The sequence below is a fragment of the Notechis scutatus genome, chromosome 4, assembly GCF_049901735.1.
Source record: "Notechis scutatus isolate UNSWTSFEM ecotype Mainland chromosome 4, rNotScu1.2, whole genome shotgun sequence".
Classification (NCBI taxonomy): Eukaryota; Metazoa; Chordata; class Lepidosauria; order Squamata; family Elapidae; genus Notechis; species Notechis scutatus.
Genome location: NC_142012.1, coordinates 100,103,438 through 100,121,495, shown reverse-complemented (window position 1 = coordinate 100,121,495; position 18,058 = coordinate 100,103,438). Strand labels below are relative to the sequence as shown.

The window sequence follows — 18,058 nt, the reverse complement described above, 5'->3', positions numbered from 1 at the left end:
AGAACAGTTTTAGAACATCTTGCACTTCACAAGAATTCATGGAGGCATGGAAGTAGTAATTTATTCCACACCATTTAAAATTTAATGTGTTATCCTATCTTTTCCTATATTTTCCCAGAATGATTTAAGCAAAATAATGTAAATGTAAGCTCAATAGCAATGGCTAATTTTTTCAGCAGGAATTATTATTCCCTATCGCAAACACCAAAGATGTACAAATTATTATTATTTAGCTTAAATTAAGAAACCCGAAGCAAGAATATTATCTTCTGAATAGGAAATCGAAACATGTTACCAAAAATGTACTGTTTCGCTCCTGCCAAAAACAATTTCCAGCACTTAACCTAGCAGTTTTGGCATTTATGTAAAAGGTACCAAGACAATCTTCTATTTGGCCAAGGGAGAAACAGCAAACAAATCCTTTCTAAACTTCAGATAAGATTCCAGAAGAGTCCCATTCAGCACTCAAAAATCTGCCAAAATAACTGTCAAATAACCAAATTGCAGTAAATGGTTATTTAAACCATTTAAAGCTGTTATATATTTATATATGAGTTGGTAATAATGAAGTGAAGCTTGTAATTATGGCACTAAACATTTTTAAAAATACTTTTTTCTTCCTTTGCTAAAGTCAGGTACAAAAATAGAACCATATCTGTGACATCTGATGTGCATGTGTGCATGCTGTGTTCATTCAGTCACTCTACCAGGGACTGCCTGCCCGACATTTTGTCACCTGCTTTTTGGCTTTCTATTTTTAAGTTACACTTAACAACTATCTTCTCAGAAAGTCAAAACTGCCAAGATATATAATGGTATGTGCTTGTATATAGGTATGTGCTTGTGTGTGCATATATGCATGCAACCATACACACATACTGTATATGTTATTGCAATATAAAGAGATTTAACCTGAAAATGTCATAATTTTAAGCTCTTCACTCAAATTAAAGCTGAAATACATTACAGAAAATATTTCATTCAATAATACTAGTAATGATAGATATATCTGCAAAAGTATTTCATGGATGCAGAAAACTGAATGCCTTCTATTTTATTTCAGCTATACCCAAGAATCACAATCCAGAACTAATAATGTTTACGTAAGATAAGAGCTAAAAACTAAATGATAACTGACTGAAACCATTACAGGCACAATTGGTTTTCTGGTTGAAATTCTTAGGTTCAAAAAATTAAGTAACTAACTAAGGATCCTTATTCAGCTTTCAGCTTATGATTAGTAGTTGTCCCACTCATCCCTGATCAGTTGCATAATTTCTACATTCAAATCTTTTCAGTTTAGATCAGTGGTGGGGTTCAATTTTTTTTTACTAACGGTTCTGTTGGCATGGCTTGGTGGGCGTGGCAGGGGAAGGATATTGTAAAATCTCCAGTCAGAGGTGGTATTTGCCAGCTCTCCGAACTACTCAACATTTCTGCTACCGGTTCTCCAGAACTGGTCTGAACCTGCTGAATATCACCTCTGAGCTTAGATGTTCTCTATTTTACTCTCTAGTCTAGATAGAGTAAGTATGAGATAAAAATACTCCTATAGGGGGCTACTCTATTTTCTTATTTGTTTAACTATAGCACACAGATGTTTCTGCACTCTTTTTGCCTCTCTATGGTAGATCTGCAGATGGTTCTGAAGGCTATTATGAATCATCGCAGGTTGCCAAACAAATGCTCAATTACAAATATGAAATGTCAATTTTTATATATTATATTTTAACATTCTCAGAGCTGGAAATTAAGATGGTAAGATACGGCAAAGAAGTAAAGGAAAAAGAAAACAACAGAAATACTATATGGGGTAGTCCACTTAACCTAGTAAATGGCAGGATTATATTTCATTTTTGCTCTCAAACAAAGGTAGTTAGCAGTTAGGTATGGAATTTGTTTTTGTCCTCCAGAATAATTCTCATTAACATAGTGAAAAAAAAAACAAATTAGTCACAGAAGCTTTTAACTGTTGAAATATTTCATTAAATAGTGATTTAACAGTGTTTTGTGAATTCAATTATTACAGGTAATCCTTGCTTAATAATGGCAATGGGGACTTCTGGGGTTTCCATCACTAAGTAATGCAGTTGCAAAGTAAGATCATACTGTTTAGTGATGGAAATCCCAGCATTTCCTATTGCCAGCATTAAGCAAGAATCATTAAGTAAGTCCCAAGCAAGCCAGTAAGTGGCTGCTGCAGGGCAGGGGAAGGTGCATGAGTTGCCTGTAACTTAGTGGAGGGACTTGCCACCTGCCCGGCTGACTTCCTATTTGGCTTTGCTTCAGAGAAGCAGGCAGAGAATGTTGCAAATGGTGATCATATGATACTGTCATAAGTGCTGGCCAGTTGTCAAGGCCCAGACTGCAACCACATAAACTCATGAGTGCTGGGACTGTAGGAACTCTGAGGGCCTTGTAAGTACTTCTTGTTCAGCACCATCGTAACAGTTGCTGAATGAGAGAGGTTATTAAACGGCTACCTATAGACAATATATTTAATACTGGTTGGCAGTTTCAATGCAAGAGAATCAGAGCAAACAATAAAACATTCTTTGCTAAATTTCATTGCCAGCCTTTATCTTTTGTAACAACATCCCTCATTATCCCAAAGGTGCTTTTTCAGAAGGCAATTGGACTTTCTGATTTTTCTTTGAAGACGTTTCGCTTCTCAAACTTTTTGGATGAGAAGCAAAACATCTTCAAAGAAAAACCAGAAAGTCCAGTTGCCTCTTGAAAAAGCACCTTTGGGACAACCACGACCTGGATGACTAAGTATCTCCATAGACAACTTCCCTCATTCTATGCCACCAGTTTAAAGGTGTATACGGTGATATAGAGGGCTTTGGCCAGACTTTCATGAAACTGTATGTGGTAATTTTAAATCGGTCTATTAATGATGATTATATTATCCAGCTGAATATAGCTGCTGGGCTAATTCCAAGCTCTCTTTGTTAGCTTATGTTGGGATCTCTCAGAATTTAATCCCCTGTATCTAGGCTTGCAAATGTTAGTTGACCTGAAAGTGACCACTTTCCTGTCACCTTGTCTCTGAAAATCTTTGATAGGCTGTTTTTAACTTCTTGCCAGATTGCAACAGTGACTTATGACCTTTGCCCAATGGACATCACAGCAAGTAGCAATAATCATTAACTTTATTAGAGGGAAATCAGCCAAGTCTCTTTATTCAGTAATAGTGGATAGTAAGTTTCAAATTTCATCTTGTACAAAAACACAAGTAACAAGATCATATTTATGTAATTTAAAAACCATAGTATCCCTTGAACAGTGACACTGATTAATAATATAAAATATCAGAAATATCTTACTGCTCCTAAGAATGCTAGCCTAGTCTCTTGTTGTCCTTAATTGAAGGCATTATTCTGCCAAGCTTTTAACAATTTCCTTCTCCAATTTTATTATTCTGTTAATACTTTGCTTTTCAGCTATTTTAGAATACATATTTAAGCTTTTTATTGCTCTCATTTCTACAATTCCCTTCTGCTAAACAGATGTTTGAGATAGTAGATTATAAATGTATACATGTATTCTAAATAATACACGTGCATACCTATACATACATAAATTTGTGTGTGTGTGTGTGTGTGTGTGTGTGTGTATGTATGTATGTATGTATGTGTGTGTGTGTGTGTGTGTGTGTGTGTGTGTGTATATATATATATATATATATATATATATATATATATATAATTCAGCTTTGTTCGGGTATTTTCCCACGTCATTGTAGTTGGGCTTTTAAAGTTGTAGCAACGTTTCGGCAGAATCTCATCTGCCATCATCAGGCTTCTGTATTGTGTTGTATTGTGTATAATGACGTGAGAAAATACCCGAACAAAGCTGAATACCATACATGTAAGTACCCGCGAAAACTTAAGAAAACATATATATATATATAGATATATAGATATAGATATATAGATATACACACACACACACACACACATGCACATATATTAGAAAGGGGCTGATTAAACAGCTAAGTAATGTTTAATTTTAAGAATCTTTGCATACTGCTCAATTACTTCTTAAATTTTTAAAGACTGAAATAATTCCATTTTCCAATAAATGAAAAGGGATAAGCATGAATTTATCAAATATATTTGTTATGAAAAATATTTCATTGGCTTTCAAGCAATAAATTCAAGATGTATAGAATTAAAAAGGGTTAGAAGTGAATTGCATAATTTTAGACATATGACCTCAGCTGACTGCACTTGGAATAGAGATTTTGGACAGTCTTGCAAATTAAATGTTTTTCTTTAACTGTATATTTTTCACTTAGCCTTGCTGTAATCTTAATACAAACTACAAGAAGCACTAGCATTATCAGTTCTGAATAAAATAATTACATAATTAACAAAATAATAGTCTAAACCAGCGGTCGCCAACCAGTGGGTCGCGGCCCACTGGTGGGCTATGAGAAAATTTTGGTGGGCCGCAGAGAAATATCACCCCCAGAGTACCCCCCCAAAGCAATTAATCCAGGCTGCGCAGAAACACAAGGCTGCGTGACCACATGGCCCGCGGGAACCCTTCCCGCCCACTCACTCCTTACCCGGCAAACTTGCCTGCTAAATTGCTATTTTTCCTTTTTCAGACCATCAGCTGTTCTGCTGTGCCAGGAGATTTAGATTAGCTAGGAAGCAGGAAATGGTTGGATTTCTTGCTTTCTCGCTAGTCTTTAGATCTTCAGTTTTGCTTTTAAGCATAGCCGAACCTCCCTTAGGACTGAAGGTTCTATTATTCAGTGCAGACTCACAGCAAGCAAATTTGAGAGACTGAGCTAGCTGATGGTAGATAGATAGATTACTGAATTCTTCTGTGAGCAACTCAATCTGCCTGCCTGGTTTGCCTGATTTTTGGTAAAAGTAGCTCTTTTTTAAAAATAAAAAATTCAATATTTACATACATGGTGTGTTGTGAGTTAATTTTGAGAGTTTGCTTTGTTGTGAGTTAATTTTGAGAGTTAATTTTGAGAGTTTACGTGACAGACTGAGCTAGCTGATGGCAGATAGATCTCTGAATGAATCTGTGATTCTGTGAGCAACTCAATCTGCTTGCCTACTTTGCCTGATTTTGGGTAAAAGTTGCTTTTTTTTATAAAAAAATCAATATTTACATATCTGCCTGCCTGGTTTGCCTGATTTTTGGTAAAAGTAGCTCTTTTTAAAAAATAAAAAAATAGATCTCTGAATGAATCTGTGATTCTGTGAGCAACTCAATCTGCTTGCCTACTTTGCCTGATTTTGGGTAAAAGTTGCTTTTTTTATATAAAAAAATCAATATTTACATACATGGTGTGTTGTTAGTTAATTTTGTGAGTTTGCTTGCTAGTAAATTTTATGAGTTTGCTTGCTAGCAAATTTTATGTGATAGACTGAGCTAGCCAATGGCAAATAGATAAGATTTCTGAATGAATCTGTGATTCTGTGAGCAACTCAATCTGCCTGCCTGCTTTGCCTGATCTTGGGTAAAAGTTGCTCTTTTTTATAAAAAATTCAATATTTATATAAATATTTATAATATTTACATACAAGCCTTGCCAAGCCAGTCACATGACCACCAAGCCACACTCACAAATTAGGCCACGCCCACAGAACCGGTTAGTGGTCCCTGGGATTTAAAATTATGAGTTTGGTGGTCCCTGAGGTCCAAAAGGTTTGCGACCCCTGGTCTAAACCAATGCTGGATGTGATAATGCCTCTAAAAACTCAACCAATGAAAGGAGCGAGAGAAGTAGGGATGGGTTGGGAAAGATCTAGAAGCACAAATAAGTATCTTGCACAGTGTACCGAAAGCAGAGTTAGGAAGGCTTGCTAAAAAAATCTACTATAATAATTCAGGTGGGATACCACTAATGGCATTGTTATTTCTAGAGCAGGGGTATCCATGAGCCGGATGCGTCTCATACAGGCCACACCAACCCCAGCTCTGCACATGGGAAAATCATTGCAAAACATCATGTGAAGGCAACGTGACGCAGCGAGTTTGACACCCGTGTCCTAGAGGGATGAACATTATTTCATTTGTTCTAATTGTTTCATTTAACTTTGTTCACCACTCAGAAAGAAGGTAAGCATGTTAAGTTTTAGTTAGTAAATGTTTCTGGACCATTTATGATTCTCCTTGGTTGGATTATTTAAGAAACATACTGAATTACTGGTATGAATTGGAACTGATTTGGGCTTTTTTTCCCCCTAATTTTAATTGTTCTTATTCATGTGCCAGGTTGCACATTTACTGAGTTCTTAAAAATAGAAAAGGAAAGCTGTAGAAAAAGAGCCAGCCCTTTCATGAGAAATTATGCCTTGATTTTCACAGTTAATTGTAATAGTTGTTTAGTTTGGAAGTTAAACATGTCAAACGCCTCTAGCATCCTGTCTATCTAACAAGATTGAAAATGCACATGCCCCCAGTTTGTTACACACACTTCTTTCAAAATAGAACAAAACAGGTGCTTAAAATTATGTTTATTTCGTTGACTGTAAATTTAAAATGGATGATCTAAGATATTTTTGGAGAAAAGGGGCCAGTTAGATGTCAAACTGTGATTTGACATTTAACTGCATCATTAATCATACTATATACTTACTTTTCATCTCAGTTAACTGAGATTCTAAAATCAAGGAGCAGCTTTAAACATTTAGCAATTTATTTACTAGCAAAAAAAGCAATAACACATCAAAATGTTACAGCAGAAAAAAAGCTGATTTTCTTTTAAGGTAAGTATGAACATATGAATATTCCTAACCTGTAAAATGATTCCTCCACATTATATCAGCGAAACTCATTGGTGGGCCACTGGGAGGGTAGTGTTTACCTTTAAGAGGTTCATGATCAGTCCTTATCATATCCATTAATGAGTTTTCCAAAGAGTGCAAGTTAAAAGTATCATAGGGCCGATTCCGGTCCTAGGAAAAAAACAAAACAAAACAAAAAAAGGACTGTTACAAAATTGTCACTAAACAATGCAGTCATTTAACACTTATTCCATTCACCACAAATTATTGTAAGATTAGCAAAAATATGCAAAGGTCAAGTTAATAATTCTTTTAACAAATGTTGAGAACAGTAGGACAAGTGAACAAGAAGACTATACTTTTCCTTCTCCAGAAATGCAATTTTCTCTAACAAATAAATTATTTTAACATGTTAGCATAAATGTACTTTTTCAATATCCAACTGAATTCTGAAGCAAAGGCATTGATATATCCTATTTTCTCACACACTTATAGCATGATCTGTTAAAGTGTACAGTGGACAAAGGTTAAACAGCTGACATATAAATCATATGATATTAACTGTCAACTCATCTAGAATAGGACGAAGGAGATGCCTCTCCTCCCAATTCAATGAGTTTGTGACAAGATGCATGTATTTGAATTTCAAGTATATTGCAACTGTATTTCTCCCTCTTCAAAATCATCAAATGCGATTCTAAAGGTTCTTTCAAGCATAAAAACACTTTAGAGGAAGAGAAACAGTGGGATGCAACAGGTAATTTGTGAATAGAATATTGCTTGCAATTTTCTGCATCCAAATCACAGTTTACAGTAAAACCCCTTTCTATTTAAAAATACAATTTAATGCTTCTATGAAGATTAAAAATACAGTACAGAAAGATACTTTATCAAGATGAATTTTATATTTCAAAATATGTTAACAAACAGAAGCCAAGATACAAAGTAGGCAAGGAAATAAAATAAGCTTAATTTAAAATACTGTATAACCTACAAATAATACCATTTGCACCCAAGGAAAGGCTGTGCCCCTTGTGCTTGCAACATAAGGCAATTATTTTAATCATACTGTTGTTTCTATGAAGATTACAAGAAGTTAAATACTATACAGAAACAGATACTTAACAAAAATGAATTTTACATTTACATACATAAAGTAAGTTGATAAACAGAAGCCAAGATACAAGGTAACCAAGGGATGAAATCATCTTAATTTGAAATATATCCTGAAAATAACACTGTTTGAATCCAAGGAAAGCTCTACACTTTTAGCTTGCAAAATAAAGCAATTATTTTGATACAAAACCCTTGGGTAGAGTAAAATTGTGCAAACAACTTGGGAGCAGATAAATGCACTGAAGCACAACAGAAGAATAAGCAGTACGCAGCAGCTCTTGAAAATCTTTGCCAGAAATATTTTATTTTTTAGTGCAAGCACAAAGTGCACACAGAATTAACACTCAAGAGACATTTATACTTTTAAGAAAATAAATAAAAAGTTAATAACTTTTGGGCTCCAGACACTTTTTTTGCTAAATTTTCATTTTCAAGAAGAAAAGATAGCACTAGGCTCCATTTACCAAGCTCAACTTGAAAAAATAAGTATAATTGGAAGAATCATCTGATTTACACAACAACCTACACACATGCACGTACACACACTATAATTATCATTTAAGAGGAATTTATTTCCACAAATTATATTCAAACTTGTAGCTGATCTGAACTTGTTTACTGTTGGAAAGGAATATATATGGGGTTATTCCTTTTATCATATTTCCAATACTTGTTCTGTATATTTCGCTATTCCCCCCAAATCTGAACTAACTGATCATGGAAATATCATTTTTCCTGCATATAAATTCCCAATTAAAGTGCTGGAACCACAAAACCCAAATTTAACAGCAACATCAAAGGTTGTAGGCAAGTACTTAGTGCTTGCTACTGATACAAGCAGAATAGTTGTTATAGTGATCATTAAAATGCCTAACAAATGACTGCTAGGATTAAGATGGGACTTGTTCAAATCAAACATTATATACAGATTATGAAGCTAACTAAAACTAAGAATGTGCAATGGTTTGGATGTGATCTGAAAGAGCTATTTCTGAATACACTGAAGTATAAACAAAACACTTATTTGCAGAATCCAATCTGAGTTGGTCACAAAGACCAGAGATTTTCTGAGCTTTCGGACTTGTGTTGGAGCCCTTCCTCAAGGAATGTCTCTCTAGCACAGGAGTGTCAAACTCGCAGCCCACAGGCCAGATGCGTCACATGCTGGCCCCGCCCCTGCCTGGTTTAACAAAAGGGGAAAAAAGTCCTGATACGTCACATGATGCCGCTGTGACGTGAGCTTGACACCCTTGCTCTAGCAGAATATCTTATAATAAATATGGTTATTTTAATAAATCACTTATTTATGATTCATTAAAAATAACCATATTTATTCTCAGGTTTCCAAGCATTTACAAACACTATTTAGAATTGGATCCAAAGCATTGTCCAGTTATATTAAAACTGACTAAAAAAATTAAAATTAGATTTGCTGATAAAGGTTTATTAAAGAACCATCAGAACACTTATGGCTGAGGAAGTGTTTTTCTGAATGGGAAGCCCCAAGGAGTTCCACTGTTTCATGGCTAAAAACAGAAGTGTCTAGTGTCTCAGCTGTACCCCAAATAAGTTTACCTAGATGCACAGTGCATGTAATGCTAAAATAGAACATTGAAGCTACTTTCAGAGAGGTACAAAATCTTCAATAAAAACGCCCTAAAAGAGAAGTTTAAATTTGTTTGGATAAAACTGTTGCAGAAAAATATTTCCTGTGAGTTTCCCAGTGTAGACATTATATAATATATAGACCATTTCTTGAAATCCGAGCTACACAGTATGTTTTGTTCTGGAAGTGACCAAGTCACTCCCCAAAATACTTTGTTATTGTTACAAACAAAATAACAAAGAAAAAAAAAAGCTAAAACCAACAGTTTCACCATGGAAGAATTTTTCCTTTCAGTATATTTACAGAATTATACACATGAATATACAAAAGATAAAATATGAATATATATTAAACATTCTGTTTGGTAGTTTTCTATTCAACATAATAACCACATTCATAAATCCATTTTCTATTAATTAACTTTTTAGTGCCTTGCATAAAAATACAACAGCCAATAATTGTCAGTTTTAGAAGCCATGTTCCACACTGCCACGTAGCCTGAGAAAGTGGGAGGGGGGTGATTTCAATTGAGTAGCTCTAAGTAGACAAAATAAAATTCTATTGTTAGTTCAAGGTCATTAAGTATGGCACAGGATCTTACTTTTGGACGGATCATGATTGGGCCATGTGCTGTGATGACGGCCAAGTGGGGTGGGTGGATTTGTAGTTTGGGAAATTGTGGGAAGCCCGAAAACCTTTAGATTCAGGATTCCACAGGTGTGCCAGTTGCTATTCTAATAAAGGTACTTTTGAGATAAGGTTGTCTCAGAGTTACTGATTGGAATAGAGGTTTGCTGGAACGCTGACAATAATGAAGTTCATTGTTAAAGAAAAAAGAAATGAATAAAGTATCTGTAGGAGAAGCATGTAATGTATGGATGGCCAATTCTGCAAACATCATTGCTTAAATTCTGCAAGTGAATTAATGCTATAATATAATTCCCTTTAACCAACCACCCAATTTAAATGTGTCTGAGCTATTCCTCTCTTGGGAAAGAGGTAGAGATGGGGCATTGGTCCTTACCTGATACACCCATTCTCTGGGAGGTGTGATGAGCATCCAGGTCAGGGTAGTGCTTCCATCTGTCGTCCAATAGGCTGAGCAAAGTTCTGAGGACACACACCCTTCCCATTTGTCCCCAGTTAAGCAAAGTTGAAGCTGTAGATTACTCCATTGTATTCTTCGTTGCTCATCATGCTTGACCAGAATCAGACCCAGAACCAGACAATCTTCTGGGTGGAGCTGGATGCTCGTCACAGCTCCCAGAGAATGGGCATATCAGATAAGGACCAACGCCCCTTCTCCACAGAGGTGTTCCCAGCATCCAGGTCAGGGACATACCCAAGCTGGCGTGTCCTTACAGGAGGGTCCCTGTCTGGTTTGGTCCCTGTCTCCCTTATTGTGTGAACCCTTTGCAGGACATGTCTGCCGAAAGCAGCTTCCTGATGCAAAAACGTCCAGTTTGTAATGTCATATGAAAGGCAATGGTGATGACCATGTCACCGCCCTGCAAATTTCTGCGATAGAGGCTTGTGTCGCCCAAGCCACTGATGTGGCTGCACTCCTGGTGGAATGTGCCGTGATTCCTGTGGTTACTGGTGATTTCTGGAGTTCATGTGTCTTTGCAATGGTAGCTCTAAGCCACCTGCCCATCATTGAAGCTGTGACTTTCCTCCCCAAGGTGGAGGGCTGAAACAAGATGAAGAGGGCTTCTATCTTCTTGTGGGCAGCAGTCCTATTGATATAAATGTGGAGGGCCCTAGGCACATCAAGGAAATCCATTATCTCTCTAATGCACGAGTCGGTCTAGGGCAGAAGTTGGGAAGAATCAACTCCTGTGCTCGGGTCGGAAAGTCGGGTCTAGGCAAAGAACCACCCTATCTGAGTGAAAGACACAAAGGTCTTCTCTCATTGAGAGAGCAGCTAGCTCAGATATTCTCCTGGCGGAGGTTATAGCCACCAGGAAAACCACCTTGTAAGTTAGAAGGTGGAGACTGGTAGTTCTCAAGGGTTCAAAGGGTAGTTTGGTGAGTGTTGTGAGGACCTTATTAAAATCCCGAGTGGGGTATCTATGGACCATGGGAGGTCTTAAGTTAGTGGTCCCCCGTAGGAAACTGCGTACTGTTGGATGATGAGTGAGAGATTGTAAGTCACTGCAGGAGAGGCCTGAGGCTATGGCCGCTACCTGCCTATGCAGTGTATTAGGGGAGAGGCCATTGTCTAATCCCTCTTGTAGGAACTTCAGTATATCTGCCACTACCACTGAGGTGGGATCTATTGTCTTTTTGTCACACCACCTGCAGAAGATCTTGCAAGTGGTGTTATAAATCAGATTGTGGTTGGATGTCTCGTGGCTTGTATTGTCTCGATGACCTTGGCAGAGAGATTCCCACCTTTCAGGAGTCTCCGCTCAAGTGCCAGGCGGCCAGGTGGAGCCATTGTTGCTCCAGATGTTGAATAGGCCCCTGGCTAAGGGAGACCCTGTCCAGTGGAATCTTCCAAGCATCTGCAATCGAGAGGTCCATGAGGTCCGCGAACCATGGGTGTCTGGGCCAGTATGGTACCAGCAGAATAATTTCTGCCTCACCTCTAATAGTTTCCTGGTCACTCTGTATAGGAGTCCCCGGGGCAAGGGACTCCCTCCGGCTCCTGAGCAGGGAACCTCGAGAAAAATCTTGGTAGTTGTGCATTGAGGAGCAAGGCAAAGAGGTCCAGTATCGGGGAGCCAAACCAATCTGTTATCTGAAGAGGCTCAGGTGCAGGCACCACTCTGATTGGTCAACAGTGGCCCTGCTCAACCAGTCTGCTTGGATGTTGTGCTGACCCGAGATATGCTCTGCCCTGATGGACTGGAGATCTCTCTCTGCCCAGCGGCAAAGCCTTTCCATCTCCCTCATGAGAGATTTCGAATGTGTGCCCCCCTGTCAGTTTATGTGTGCCTTGGTGGCCACATTGTCTGTGAGGAGAAGAATGTGGTCTCCTTGAATTTCATGTTGGAACTACGAAGGGCCAGATGGACTGTCCCAAGTTCCAGCCAATTGATGTTGCACTTTATGTCTGTTGGAGCCTAGCGACCCTGTGCTACTAGGGACTGACAATGAGGTCCCCAGCCATAGAGGCTGGCGTTGGTTGTAATTGTCACTCAGTGTAGCTCTCTGAAGTCCTTGGTGATTTCCTGGAGGTCCACGATCGAACTGAGTGAAGGACCTTTGGTGGAACTAGGACCTTGATCATGGAATTGCTCCAGCTGGCTCTTTGGAATGGGAGCAAGAACCATTGCAAGGTCCTGGCATGGAAACGGGCCCAAGGGACTATTGCAATATAGGAAATCATCTTTCCCAAAAGTTGAGATAATTGGGCCGGGGCACTCATTTGACTATCCGAATGTGCATGGATAATTCCCTGATGCTGTTCTGTCGGTCCTGCAAGAGAAAAACCTCGCTTGTCATTGTGTCGATGGTGGCGCCCAGGTGCGGCAGTCGAGTAGTCAGCGTGAGATGGCTTTTGTCCAGGTTTATCAAAAAACCATGGTCCCAAAGTACTTGGAGTATGGTCCAGAGATCTATCTCCGCCTGCAGGTGAGATGAGGATTGTACTAAAATGTTGTCTAAATAACACTGCAGACCAACCGGCATGCTCCTGAGATGTGCTGCTAGAGCGGCCAGCACCTTTGTGAAAGTCCGGGGGGCCCAAGACAGGCTGAATGGAAGGGCCTTTATTCGTAGTGGCAGTTGGCATAACAAAACCACAGGAATCTTCTGTGCAACAGCCTTATAGGGATGTGTAGATACGCCTTTGTCAGGTCCACTGAGGTCAAGACATCTCCCTGCCTGAGATTTAGAATAGATTGCAGGGAACTCATTTTGAACCTTCTATATACTAAAAAATGGTTGAGATGCTTTAGGTCTAAAATTACTCTCCACCCCCTGAACTCTTTGGAACCACAAAGAATATGGGATAGAATACCTGCGCCTGCTGACGTGTTGGGACCGCATGAATAGCATGGATATCCAGCAAATGCTGGATCATGGTCTCCATGATGTCTTTCTTTGTGGAATCCCTTGAAATAGGGCATGGAATAAAAAAATTCAGGGGTGTGGAGAGGAACTCTAAGAAGAGACCTGATCTTATTGTCTCTCGGACCCAGGCATATGAGGTAATGGGATAACATTACCTATCAGCAAAGGCGGCCAGCCAGCCTCCAATGGGAGGATTGGCTAGGTATTCATTTTGATCTGTTGCCAGCTCCACAAAATGGTCTCTTGGATTGGGTTCCATGCCTGTTTCTATCCCTGAACCCAGCTCTATCATGCTGCTGTTCCTGTCTGAGACCAAAGGACCTTTGGGTTCTTTGGAAATAGTTCTCTTGTCCTGTGTTTCTACTAGGATGGGATCCAAGGCGGACCCAAACAGTTTTGTCCCATCAAAGGGGGCAGCTGCTAACTTCCACTTATGTTTGATATCACAAATTTGGCCTGACAATGGTGGAACTGATCAGTCACTTATTTTACTGTAAATATCCTTCTTGAGCTCTGGAACTTGCAGGAGAATAGGCTGCAGCACCCTAGGCTGCATGGCTTCATCCCAGAATCAGGTACGATATTGGAGCAGCCAAAAGTCATTGCAGCTGCCTCCAGGACAGAGAAATACCTGTGCACTTCAGTATTTGTGCTTAACAATTGGTGATAGATATATCAAAGGAAATTTCTTAATCAGTGATATAGAATTTGACTTGATAGTTTAACACTGTTTTTAAAACATTTTTTTACTATCTATGGCAATCTATTAGTAACTAGGGATTACACTGAAAAGTAATCCTCAATTATTGACTGCCTTTTCTTAATTTCGAAGTTATAATGGTTTAAAAAAATAGTTTTGCGACCACTCCTCACATTTATAACAATTGCAGCATGATCACAAATGGTGTGTTTTGCAACTGTCAAGCAATCAATAGAAAGGAAGAAGTAAAGTAAAGTAAACTACACTCATGGACATGTGATGTTTCCCTTAACAATTACAATCACTTAAATGATCAAATGAGAAGAAAAATCAAAAGCCCCTAGCAGTCATATGATTTTCCAGAGGGTTATCTTCTGATAACCCTAACCATAAAATGGACATGTTAAAATTGACCCAGAACTTGAATATGTGTAAATTAAAAGAAAATTGGTGATCTAAATTCACCACTCTTCTTTTTTTTCTTTGCTTTATTCATGGGCAAAATGGCGTTCCTAAGGTCTTCTTTTATTGGCCCTTCTATTAATTCTCAGAAAATGCTGCATCTAAATCAGCAATAAAAAGGACACTTGGAAACCACAAAAAAAGTTTGAAATCAATAATTTGGCAACTACACTCCAGCTTTACAGCTACCTTGAAAGTAATTTCAAGGTCTACTGACTAAAAAAATTATACTAATTTATTGAATTTATCAGGCATCTCGACAGAGTCTAGAGATCAGAGGTAATTAAAGACTCCTTTGTTGGAACATGCTCATATAAACTCTCTGAATAGGGCCTTTAAGAAAACCAACCTTGAAACTTATAACCAGTCCTCAAAGTTGTAGACATTGCAGCATCCTCCTGGTCAAATGATCATGATCTGGGCACTCATGTGCCTAGCTTGTAATTATGATGTTGCAATGAGCTATGGTCAATTTGCAACCTTCCCTGTTGGCTTTCCACAAGCAAAGTGAACAGGAAAGCTAGCAGGAACACTGCAAGTCACTCTCATAAATTGACCCTTTTTTGGAGAAAAATAAAAACTGATTATTCTTACTTATTTGACTATGTGCTTAGACTTATACAATTGACCGAGCATTTGCCAATCAACATATGAATTATGGTTATATTTAATTCAGCACCAGGGTTTATTTTAGATAAATATCTGCTCACATATTCTCATACATGAATCGCTTAAAATATTTATAAATACTTTCTATTCTGCAGATTAAATCCAAACCAGACTAAATTATTTTGCTGATAATCAAAGCTATCCTATATATAGAGATATAATACACAAAGATAATTTGTAGGATTTCAATATTTAAATACTATAAACTAGTTTGTTGATATAAATATTTACCTTAATTAATTCTAACAACATCAGTCAATTGTTACAGTTTATGACCAACATATATTGCGATTCACTGAAGTATAATTACAGGAAAGGTAGAAGATACATACTAGTATAATGCCTAGTTTAGCGACTGTTCAAAGCTATGAGGTGTAAAAAAGTAACTGCAACAAGCCCTTGCATTTATGATTATTGCAGCATTTCCTTATTCATATGATTGACATTCGGGCACTTTGCAAACAGTAGTTGTTCACAACTGTCACAGTTTCCTGCGGTTGTATGTATACCATTTGCAAGCTTCACAGCCAGCTCTGACAAGCAGAATCAATGGAGAATGCAACAGTAAAATTGTAAGTCATTCATGTGATGTCTCTCTTCACAGTCACATCACTTAGCAATGGATTTGTGAGTCCCAATGGTAGTTGTTAAGTGAGGACTACTTATATGGCTCTTCAAATGTTCTGCAAGAAGCTTCAGAACATGCAGGGCTGCATACAATGCATCATGTTTCAAGATAATTAAGCATCTTTCTTGTCTTTTCCCAAGCTCAGGCAAGTCACTTTGAATGTGTGTGTATAAATAATCTTAACAGGCTTTAATTTACTATAACTATCCAAGATCAGAAATACTCAAATTATGCGTACAGGTAGTCTCTGGCTTATAATCATTAGTTAGTGACTGTTCGAAATTACCACACTGAAAACCACAGTGGCTACAATAAGATTTGGTGAAGGTCAAAATTTATCATGGTTAGTGAATTCACAGATCTCTATAATAAAAAGTGACATCAAGAAAGAAAGGTTTTTAAGATAAATGATGGAATTTGAAATGCTTATACAGAACCAAGATCAGGGGTGGGATTCTATCGATTCGGACCAGTTCTATAGAACCAGTTGTTATGATTCTGGGCAGTTTGGAGAGCCAGCAAATCGTGCCCCTGGCATGTTAATAAAATCTAAGACAGAACAAGTAAGACTATGGAAGAGTGGATGCATGTTTTCGACTCAATCTAAAGAGCAAGGAGACCAGAGTCATCCCAAGTCTGAATCCTATTGACACCATTCTGGAGAATAGCAGAGGCTATTTTAATAGTTTAATTTGTTGTGTTCAACAGTGGGGAACAATAAAAGGAAATCTAGAACTTAATATTGTATTTATTTATGTTTTAGTATTTCATATTTGTTTTATTTTTCTATTAGATCATGCACATTTATTTCAGATAATAGTGGTAACATTTATACAGTATAAATTTTAATGTTTAGAGGTTAGTAATGAATGAAAGTATCTCATGTGATATAATTCGTTTATATATTAATTTAACTAAAGAAATAATGACAATTTTAAAATTTTGTAACTATACATTTTGTTTATTTACTTCTATTTTATTTTCCATCCACTTATTTCCTTCTTTTTCTCTTGCCTGTAGTCATTTACTTTATACTTTGAATATTTTTAAAAATACAAATAGGCTTGCAGTTTACTGTGATATTACTTTATTAACAGGACTCATCATTAACGGTAAATGTTCATACTTTGAACATTTTTGCCACCTAGCAAATGATCCTATGCTTCACTCTCAGGCAAACTGTACACAATTCTCAATAAGTCAGAACATTCCAGATCAGAATCTTCCATCTTTGCACTTGAAGTATGTGATTTAGATTTACAACTTCAAAATTACCTCGTTGAACCTTTCCAGTTTTATACTACCTGAGACTTCTCAGAAAACAACAACTGAATGGAAAACTGCTGGTGACCTTCTACCACTGCATAGAGAGTATTTTAACTTACTGCACCTCTGTATGGTTTGCCAATTGCACAGTGGCAGATAGGAAAGCATTCCAGAGAGTTAATGTCATTGCCCAGAAGATCATTGGTCGCCCTCTCCCCTCTTTGGAAGAGCTTTATAGCTCTCGCTGCCTTAAGGAAGTTCAAAACATTCTCAAAGATCCATCTCATCCTGGGTACCCTTTTTTTTTGAACTATTACCATCTGGCAGACGGTACAGAATAATAAAAACAAGCACAAAGAGGCTGAAAAACAGCTTCTATCCCAGGGCAGGAGTTCTTTTGAATTCTACTGTATAGTACAGTGTTGGTGCAGTGTTGGTTTTTTTTTTATTCAATGTGTGGAGTGTGAAGGATGTGTATTTGTGTTTATTTTCATGGTCATGATGTGCACTGAAGGTGGTGTTTGATTTCGTTGTACGAGGTGCAATGACAATAAAGTAAAGCAGGGGTGGGATTCAACCGGTTCAATGATTATGTTTTGCTGCATGCGCATGTAATACACCTAAAGCTGTGCCGCCCGGACAGCTGATAAGCGCTGCGTGTGGGTGCACAGTGTTTGAAAAAACACTTTTTTACTGTGCTGCACAAAGCAGCTGAGGTTCAAAAAGCAGGAAATAAAGGTCAGGTAACAGCCCGGGCAAACAGGTGGGCCAAACAGCAGCAGACACAGAACCGGTTCTGTGTCTGCTGCTCCTCAGAGCTACCGGTTCTA

The 18,058-nt window shown here is 37.8% G+C and overlaps 1 protein-coding gene across 19 annotated transcripts in view; it reads right to left on the bottom strand.

The window, feature by feature from the left end:
* CPEB3 (cytoplasmic polyadenylation element binding protein 3) overlaps positions 1-18,058 on the bottom strand; it is a 103,901-nt gene that overhangs the window by 41,857 nt on the left and 43,986 nt on the right. For 11 of the 19 annotated variants that reach the window (XM_026670738.2, XM_087964226.1, XM_026670737.2 and 8 more), the window contains one exon: positions 6,773-6,932. In XM_026670738.2, the coding sequence (XP_026526523.2) occupies positions 6,773-6,932 (160 nt within the window). The remainder of the gene's footprint in view (positions 1-6,772; positions 6,933-18,058) is intronic. The other 8 variants (XM_087964231.1, XM_087964232.1, XM_087964230.1 and 5 more) reach the window with 1 other exon arrangement.